The sequence below is a fragment of the Nicotiana sylvestris genome, chromosome 3, assembly GCF_000393655.2.
Source record: "Nicotiana sylvestris chromosome 3, ASM39365v2, whole genome shotgun sequence".
In the NCBI taxonomy this organism is placed as follows: Eukaryota; Viridiplantae; Streptophyta; class Magnoliopsida; order Solanales; family Solanaceae; genus Nicotiana; species Nicotiana sylvestris.
The window spans coordinates 187,641,166-187,651,153 of record NC_091059.1 but is presented as its reverse complement, the minus strand read 5'-3'; the positions used below and the strand labels follow the sequence as shown (position 1 = coordinate 187,651,153).

General features: G+C 33.6%; 2 protein-coding genes across 2 annotated transcripts; one reads left to right on the top strand and one right to left on the bottom strand.

Moving 5' to 3' along the window:
• The first annotated feature begins 216 nt into the window (after nt 1-216).
• Nucleotides 217-2,866, top strand: LOC138888486 (uncharacterized). Its single transcript, XM_070170355.1, has 6 exons — nt 217-254; nt 359-424; nt 695-1,091; nt 1,199-1,325; nt 1,994-2,532; nt 2,620-2,866. Exons 3-6 carry the CDS (start codon nt 847-849, stop codon nt 2,864-2,866), a joined length of 1,158 nt encoding a protein of 385 aa, XP_070026456.1. The 5' UTR covers nt 217-254; nt 359-424; nt 695-846.
• Nucleotides 2,867-3,552: 686 nt separating this feature from the next.
• On the bottom strand, nt 3,553-6,407 carry LOC138888485 (uncharacterized). The gene is made up of 5 exons (XM_070170354.1): nt 6,062-6,407; nt 5,685-5,889; nt 4,985-5,535; nt 4,200-4,810; nt 3,553-3,996 (listed from the first exon to the last, which is right to left on the bottom strand). Exons 1-5 carry the CDS (start codon nt 6,405-6,407, stop codon nt 3,553-3,555), a joined length of 2,157 nt encoding a protein of 718 aa, XP_070026455.1.
• Nucleotides 6,408-9,988: the final 3,581 nt, after the last annotated feature.

Here is a 9,988-nt window from a genome sequence, read left to right as displayed (position 1 = left end):
ATAGATCAATCTTTGAAGGGTGTTATGAATGTGATAAACAAGAGGTTTGATTTGGACGAGTCAAAGGTAAGAATTTACATATAATTTTGTACTAAGACTAATTAAGACATATGAATAAAGTAGTCTCAAATATTCCCCAAAATTGTAGTTTGCTGGTAGTTCAACAAAAAATAATTACCAACGTCAAGGAGATAACAACCAACAATTCTAGTTCAATGCTGGTGATCAACTGCATGGAAGCACAAGCAATACAGGTATCTACAAAATTCCTGCATACATATCTACAAATTTCAAGACAGCATTATTAAATTATACTAATCATTTTTTTACTATGTGTTGCAGCTACAATTTCTTCCAGAACATTTTCAACCACATGTTGACTTATATCCTGACTTCCAAGAAGCAGCTGAGGCATATAAAGCAGGTACAGAACCATTCCTTCATTACAATAAGGTTTTTATGCAAAATTTTAATAATTTACACCTTAACTACATATTCCTACATATATCTACAATTCTCATTCCCAATTATTCATTCAAGCTGATGTTTCAGCAGAACATCTACAAGGAAATATTGAGGAAGAACCAGTAATTGATGAAGTGGATGAGCCACAACAAGCAGGTAATATATTCTCTATATTCTCTATAACTCCATAATATTGTTCATATCTACATAGATCTACACTTATCTACAGAAGGTGAAGTTCCACAGTCGCCAATTCACGGTGTGACTGTGACTGAAGTTGTTCCTGAAGGCATTGATAAAAAAGTTGTTCCTGAAGGCATTGAAAACAAAGGTTTGACATTGGATGACTTTGAGCTGCCAGAAAACTTATCACAGTTGGTCATGTATGGCGAGCCCATACGAGATGAATCAACCCCTGTTCATCCCGGTAGAACCAGGCAACCGGGAAAACATGCACGATCACCTTTCACATCTTTGTATAGTTCTGGAGGCAGCACATCTGTTGGACCTAAATTTTTTTACCTCAAGCACCCCTTCACAAGTGTCATAGGTGAAAATGTAGATCCTGAATTGACAGAAAGGTTCACCAACTGGTTATACATTCGTAGTGATAAAGTATCTAGGAGGTATGAATGCTTCATTTTACACTGTCTGTTCACCATTTTTATACTTTAAAATTGTAATTCATTTTGTAAATTTTTTGTATTTGATCATCTTTTTTTTGTTATTACAGGAGGAAATATTACTTTTCCAAGAAGGATAACCAAATCAAGCCTTGGTTGGATTTTGGTTGTGAAAAGATTGATAAGAAGGACTGGTTTTATGACCTTGCTCACCCCGGACAAGTCATCAATAACACAGTAAGTATAAAGAACATAATCATTCACAATATCTGTTTTGTCTTCAGCTGTGTAGTGTAATTGTAGTTTATTTTTCAGCTATGATGTGTAATTGTAGTAATATTGTAGACAACATATATATGTTACTATATTTATGTCTCAGCTGTGAAATTTTGCTTTTTATGGACCTTATGTATCATATGTGATGATGATTGTATGTACAAACTGGAATTTTGGTACTTTTGACTGACTTGGAATCTCTGTGTACCACAACTGTAGTTACCTTGTAGTAATATTGTAGAGCTTGTGATTGTGCCTATTAATATTAACTGTAGGTTGAACTTGCTGATTATTGGGACCTTAAGTTAGGTGGTATGTTTCATTTGTTCCTCTGTATAGTGAATAAATGTAGACAGTGCATAAATATAGTTAATGTGTAGTTGTTTTGTAGTCTGATGGGTCAATTGTACATATAGTACTTGTTCACTATGGTTCATACAAACTACAATTAAATTACATTTTGTGAGGAACTTGGACTAACTGTTATATTTCTGTAGTTATAGTGTAGCTAATTTGCAGCAATCTATTAGAGTTTTTAATAAATTCAAATTGTAGTTAATCTGTAGCTGTCTTGTAGACAAGTGTGGTTACACCGTACCTTATTGTATATGTTTATTCTATTTTGGCAGCACATTGATGTTATTATGTATTATCTGCGAAAAAGAGGCAAATATGGCCCCAACAATAATACTAGGTTCACAACCACGGATTGCTTGTTCAAGACAAAGATTGAAAGAATCTATGACAAGTTCATAAGTTCTCCACCGGAACAAAGGTATTCGGTTGTTAAACCCGAGGATGATGTTGGAGAATATATTCTTGGGTACAGAATTCTTGCTAATGTTGCCTGGGATCTTGTTGACTATGTGCTCATGCCTGTGAACCTTGTAGAGAACTTCCATTGGTTGTTGCTAGTTTTTGACATAAAGGACAGACAACTTTATGTTTATGATTCCATGGTGAGAGCAAACCGTCATAAAACAGTTGAGACATTGGTTGACAAGTTTTCAATCATTATCCCTCTGTATTTGTCATGCACTGGTTTCTATGGTAAACGTAAAGACATTAACTTCAAGAGCACAAAGGCATACATCGAGAAACCAGTTACGGACCCTCTCGACATACAATGGATGGTTGCTGAGATTCCACAACAAAAGGAAGGCTCAGTGTAAAAAAATAATCTCCCTTTCTATATGTTTAATTTTTTTTATTTTAATCATTTGTTATATAATGAAAAAATTCTCATCTTATGCAGCGATTGTGGTGTATTTGTGGCTGCATTTGCGGAGTATGTTAGCCTTGGAGATTTGGCAATCCCAAAGGAAGATCTTTCTGATATTGACCAACACCGTAGACGCTATGGAGCTCTACTGTGGGACTATGCAACAAAGAAGCAAGAAGATGGGTCAATCAGTGAGAGTGAGGTTACTGGCAGGCTAGCAAGGAGGAAGGGTGCTCCGGCAAAAAACGAGAGGACTAGAGTGCAACGAAAGAAGAAATAGACTATTGTGTTCCTAGTTTGGTCTGTGAAATTTGGTAGTTGAATTGGAAAACAATGTAGGAAATATGTCGTTTTGGTTTTCTACAACACTTTTTGTTGATTACATTATACTCGAGTACTCTGATTACATTTTTACAGCAACAACTTTGTCTTACAATTTGACTTTAATCTTCAAGTTATTTTTATAAATACCTTCAAGTGCCAAGTAATATCTGTATATAACTGTCATTTGTTACACAGCAGAAAGATAAAATAAATACAGGAATCATATAAATAATTTAGCCATTTTTTATCAACAAGGTTTATCAAAAAAATTCAATTTATCTACATTTAAACTACGTCAAACTACATTTTAACTACAACTCCTCTACATATGAATAACAGGACTACAGTTCTAACACAGTTAAACTACATATTCACTACAATCTGGATACAATTTACGTTGAATGCATTCTTTATTAATATCAGTTTTTTTGTATACAGTAAATATTAAAGTTTAACTATTCTATAAAAAAAAGACAACTTTAGATGCTTGACAGAATACATAAAAACATAAATAGTGCAGATACACAAATTGATGTTTATACTTCTTATTCATCTTCAAAAACTTAAACAATTACACAAGAAAATCCGATAATTTGAGCTCACTAACATTTATTTTGAATAACTATTCTAACTACATGATATTCATTTCTTTTTCGGCGCATTCTTGCAAGTTCTTTTGTTATGCCCTTCACCTCCACAATTACCACATGACACCTTGTATTTCTTTGACTTTATTTCATCAAATGTTTTATATCTTTCCTTGTGAGGTCTCCCTGGCTGCCTTTTATCTCCCGCCGGTGGCTTTACTACCTCATCCAAAATATGTTGTGGCACTTCCCATTTGCCTTCATCAGGAAGAGGATTTACTGGCATTTCATAGGTAAGCAGAAGGCTCTTCCTTGTGTAATACGGAGAGCAATAGTTTTCGTATGTTTCATTCCTATGCCTTAATGCTGCCAAAGCATGCGCACATGGAAGTTCATCAAGTTGGAATTGTCCACAGCTACATTTCTTGTTTTCTAGACACACAATGTACCGCTTCACACCATCTAACACAGTATGTATATGATCTGTTGAAGCCCTCACCTACAATTGAAGACCAAACAGAAATAATAATACATCAATCATTAAAATGGATTATCAACAATTTACCTACAAATCAGCAACAAATATATTACAGCTCATCTACAAACTATTATTACCGACAATTTGACTACAGTTTAACTACAATCTGGAAAAACTGCAGCTAGTACTTTTTTGATTCTACTGCACCAAAAAAAATATCTTACCCTTAGTTTCTGAGATAATGTACTGTTGTCTTCCAATTCTTTGTTGTATTTGTGACCAAGGTATGTGAAAGTACCCTTTGCCTTCGATAACTTTTCTTTTGTCCAACGTTCAAGAAGAGTCCTCATATACTCAAATAGATCAAATATTGGAAGCTCTCTTGCATCTTTTGTTACAGCATTCAATGACTCGGCAATGTTTGACGTCATAGTAAAAGTTCTATTTACCGTTGCATGTACTCTTGACCATCTATGATAGCCAATATCATATAGGTAAGACTTTACACGCAGGTCTACCTCTTCAATCTTCAACATCCTTTCATTAAATTCATCCATAGTGTATGACCGTGCTGTAGCAAAGTACAATTCATGTAATTGTAGATGTCCCTTCTTGAATTTTGACCTTATATTTGTCCATATATGCCACATGCAAGAGTAGTGTGCCAATCCCGGATAGACAACTGATGTTGCCTTCAGTATACTCTCATGCCTATCTGAAACAACACACATTGAAGGTCTTTCACCATATGCCTCCTTGAATTGCTCAAAGAACCACTTCCAAGACGCGTCGTTTTCAGAATCAACCACAGCATATGCCAAGGGAAAAATAGTACCTACATTTTTAAGACATAAAATATGATTAAATAACAACTACAATATATATTGAGAAATATAGACATGTTAACTACATTCTTTTATATAACTACAAAATAACTACAACATAACTACAATTTAACTGCATTTTAAAGTCTGTCTACAAAATAAGTACAAAATTATCCATTATTTACCTGCTGCATCCATGGTGCTTGTTGTCAGCATAATCCCCCTGTAGGCTGACTTTAAGAATGTCCCATCAACCACTACTACCGGCCTACAATGTTGCCAACCATTTATTGATGTACAAAGAGCAACAAATGCGTATAAGAAGCAATCATCTGCTGCCTTCTTCAATTTAACAACAGAACCAGGATAATTCTTCTCAAGAATATAAAAATATTTGGGTAATTTGTTGTAGGAGTCACACGGATTCCCTCTCAAAAACTGTAAAGCTTTTTCCTTTGCTCTCCATGCTTGCATGTAGCTTAGGTTCAGTCCATGTTCGGATAACATGTCAGTTTGTATGTCCTTTGGTGTGTAAACAGTCTTAGGATCACAATACTTTGGAACGACCATGCTACCAAGTACTGCTGCAGTACGTTTGCGCTGTATGAATGTTTCGTCCATTAGGCAGCATGTGTGTTGACGGCTGAAACTTCTTATCTTGAACATTGCCGAATCATTAATTGACGTTGCCTTGAAATGCCATTTACAGCTTTCAGCAACACATATAAGCCAGTAGCTACAAAAGAAATACAATATTTACACAAATTTATGAAAAAACTACAATTAACTACAAACTGACTACAATTTAACTACAATTTATAAAACCCACCTATCTTCAATCATACACTGATTTTGCTGATATATTATCCACAAATAACTACATACCTTCTATGACTAGATCTTTTTACTCTGAACTGGAACTTGTGCATCACTGAATAATTCTTCATTGCAGCAGCTACTGTTTGCTTGTCCTGATAAACTTGTCCTTCTTCAATATATGTTTGCGTAGATTCAGTTATTATTTCACTTTGATATTCCTCTATAGCTGGTGAGGATGGAAATTCAAGTAAGTTTAGGGATCCAGACGAACCTGCAAACAATAAATTCATAAATGTAGTTTCTATGTAGATAATTTTGAAAGCAACATTGCTTTATCCTTTTCAGTACTATGTGAGCTTTGTAGTTTAATTGTAGGTAATTGTAGTAATATTGTAGATAACATAGTAACACCATAACTCTCTGCAATGTCGAATCAAACATACCTGCACTGGTGCTTTCATTGTTGATTGCCAATTCCATATTGAAATCTCTTACGCTTATACATAAAGGATACGAACCTAAGTTTTTATTCTCCTTTTTGGTTTCCATGTAAGCACGAACCCCCATATCATTCCTAATCTCCATTGGAGGACAATTCTCGTTCACAATGTATTTGATTTCTATAATTTTATCCGATGTATCAATCGATAATTGTTCTGCAATTGTAGAACTGAGAATTCCGTAGTTTGCATTATCATCTACCACAATGGCATCAACTTCAAAATCTCTAAATCTGCCATAGTTATCCCAATTACCATTCGATTTCAGCATTATTGGGATTTTTGACATGATTTCGTGTAGTTGATAGGAAAAAAGACGAAGAAGAGATATAGTTTCTACAATTTGAATACTGATATCGACGAAGAGCAATTTTGTACAATTTGAGACGAAGAACAGATATAGTCTCTCTTCAGTAATTGTACAATTTGATTGCGTTTTTTGTGAGATCTCTTTCTGTTGAGGAAGGAGAGAATTACGCAACTGGTGCCTTCATCAGGAAGAGAGATCTCCTTCATTTCAAAATTGGAATAAAATCCTTGACAGAATCACATCAGATTTGGTGCCTTCATTTTAGGGCTTTTTTAATGGCAAAATCTACCTATTTTTGGATTGGTATATAATTTGTAGTAAAAGTGTGGACTACATGGGTAAATAACAAATTATGAACATTTTTGGTAATAATATTTGATATATGGTATAGATAGGTAAAAATCCCAATACAAATTCCCCACATCCTCAGCTCATACTAAATGGGCTTAAACTTTAATCAGAGTCTATAGAGCCTAACGGCCTAAAAGGAGGCCTCGAAGAGGGCTTACTTTCTCCGTCCATTAATTGGTTGGGCCGATAAATTAGAGTTGATATGTTATTGAAATTTGCACGCTTTAATTTGGAATGAATACGAAAGACTAAATTAATAGAGTAACTTTTTGTTAAGTCTAGCTAGCTAGCCATCGAAACTAAAAACATTAGACAAAGAGTATTGCAACTACAGTACAATGGAGTATAAAATAATGGCTAGGCTTTATATGAAAAAATAAGATAGTGCAACAAGTTTTCAGTTCCTCTATTATGGAACAAGTATTTACAAACAAATTGCGGACAAAATACATATTGTCCAAATTATTTCATTCTAACTACTTGAGAATCAAACTTGTGTTCTTTATTACAACGATTTTTGTGTATTTCTGAATATTTTAAGTATACGTGACTCACAGAGGAGGACCAATGTTATCAGGTGAGGGATCACCTACGCCCGAAAAGTTTGACAATTTTTTTATAAATACATATATATATTTTTAAAAAATACTAATATATTAATAGTAATATCTTGTATAAAAATTAAAATATATTATAATTGAAAGTAGAAGTACACCCTTAACCTTCAAATTCTGGTAGCTCATATTAAATTTGTTGTACGTAGTTTTTATTTCATATATATGAGTTATAACCCTCATACTCCAACCCCAAACCTAATTCATTTTTATTTTCATAGTCAACTCTTGTTTTGTCTCTATCTCCTTATATTAGTTCTCAATTATTCTCTCCCAACAAAGAGAAGTGGAACAAAAAGTTTTACTCCAATGTTAATGGCTTCGAACCAGAATAGCTTCAACAAAAGCATAACACATGCCAATCCCACAACCATATTCAGTGAGGTCCGCCGCAAAATATCATTTCGGAAGAAAAAGTTGCCGGCGGTGCGGCTCGGAGGAGGAAAGAAGCACCGGCGAAGAATTTCTATAGCGAAGATTTTCCGGCGAGTCCGACTGAAGTGGCTGAAGTTGCACTACTTACGTATGCTGAAGAAGATTAAGGAATATTATGGGTCTTTGGTGAAAGACATAAGGGAAGGTAACGAAGCAATTGATGCCTTTCAGCGACGGCTCTTATTTGAAACTTCGTTTGCTATTCCGGTGATGGGTCTTTCCTTCAATACTTTTCCCAACCACCATATATAGCAGTTGAATGTGACATTTTTCTAACTTCTATGTGAACGCGACATATTTTGAGCAAAAATCTGCTCATATATTTTGGTTGAAAGGTGAACAAAAATAATCTTTTTGTTAAGTACATATTTTAGTTCATTTGAAATATTGTTATCGTTGAAATTAAGATGTGCAAGGTAGCAAAAAATACAAATTTCTTCTTACTTTGCTTAACAAGTTATACATAATTATATTATTACTATCCATCCGATTTATAATAAGTGATTTTTTAGTCTTTAACACATTCCATAATAAAATACTAATTCCTAAAAAAATTGTATTTTGATTATATTATCGATAATTAAAATTTATATATTGTTAACTTTAACACTTTGGATAATATGTAAATAAGAGCAAATTTAAAAATAAAATAAAATTAATGCCTTTTTAATTATGTAAAAGGATATTTATTTTGATCAAAATTAAAAATTTAAAAAGTCACTTATTATTATGAAACACAATTAAGTACTATATTTTTATTGGACTATTTTTCTAGATCGCCTGATGTTTACTTTCATTGTTTGCAATGTTCAGGAGGTCATGCATATATTGTGTATATGTCGTAGCTTTTTATGCAAGAACATTTGTGAAAAAAATTCTCTATGAATTACTTAAAAGTAGACTTGAGACGAAATTATTTATAGTATAAGCATGATCAAGTTGTGTAATTTAAAAAAGTGCGGGTAAATTATATTAGTTGTACAAATATAGGAGAGAGACAAAATATTGTATATGAAGGTGAATATTTACATAAGTTGATCAATTTGACAGTTCAGAAATTAACTTACTTATTATAATTAAAAAAGGAATCATGTGTCGGCTGCAAGTATTTTATAAAACCATTATAAATATTATTGCTGTTATCAGCGCTTTCGTCACTTCCGATTGTGTTAAAATTGATGATCTCGATTCTCGAATATTTATCCATAGGACTAGAGTACAAAAATTTAGTCTTATTTGGATAAGATTTTAATATCTCATTATCAACTATCTTACATATCTAACCACTTAAATAAGCACCAAATGGCACATGCTTCAATCACAAAATGTGATAAGAAACAAACAGCTGAAAGACAAGTAGTAGACACCACAGGAATTAATAATTTAGTCTTCTAACTGTTTCTAGTAGCTTGACACTTGCATCAGAAAATGATCCTCTACTTTATTTATTTTTTATCAGTACTATATAACGGAGTGCTCGAAGTTAAATATTAATCCAAAGCTAGCTGCCTTTTGAATAGGTAACCGTATATGTCTTGAGAAAAAAGTAAAAAAAAAAAAAAAAGGATTCGGAGGTTTCCGGAAAGTGGAGTTGCTCGGCGTTTTGTGACGACCCAAAATATCATCTTTAAATTAAATAATTATTTCGATATTTTAAGATTTTGAAAACGGTATCAATAATTCCTCGACTTGCGTGCGCAGTCCATATAATTTTTCGGAAGGGTTTTTATGTAAAAAATGGATTAAATTGTGAATTAGAGCTTTAAAACTCAATTGGGTTGACTTCGGTCAACATTCTGAGCAAACGAACCGGGATCCAAGTTTTGACCAATCCGTAGTTCCGTATCGTGATTTGGGACTTGGTCATATGCCCGAAATCGAATTCGGAGGTCCCTAGCTCAAATTATCGTCATTTAACGGAATCTAGAAATCTAAAGCTAAAGATTTCTTAAGTTTGATAGGAGATTTGACTTTTGAGCAGACGATCCCGTAATGGAATTTTGATGATTCCAATAGTTTCGTATTGAGATTTTGGGCTTAGGAGCGTGTTCGGATTTGGAAGTCCGTAGGACAATTCAGTGCATTTTGGCGAAAGTTGAAAAATAGAATTTTTTTAGAAAGTTTGACCGAGAGTTGACTTTTTGATATCGGGGTCAAAAT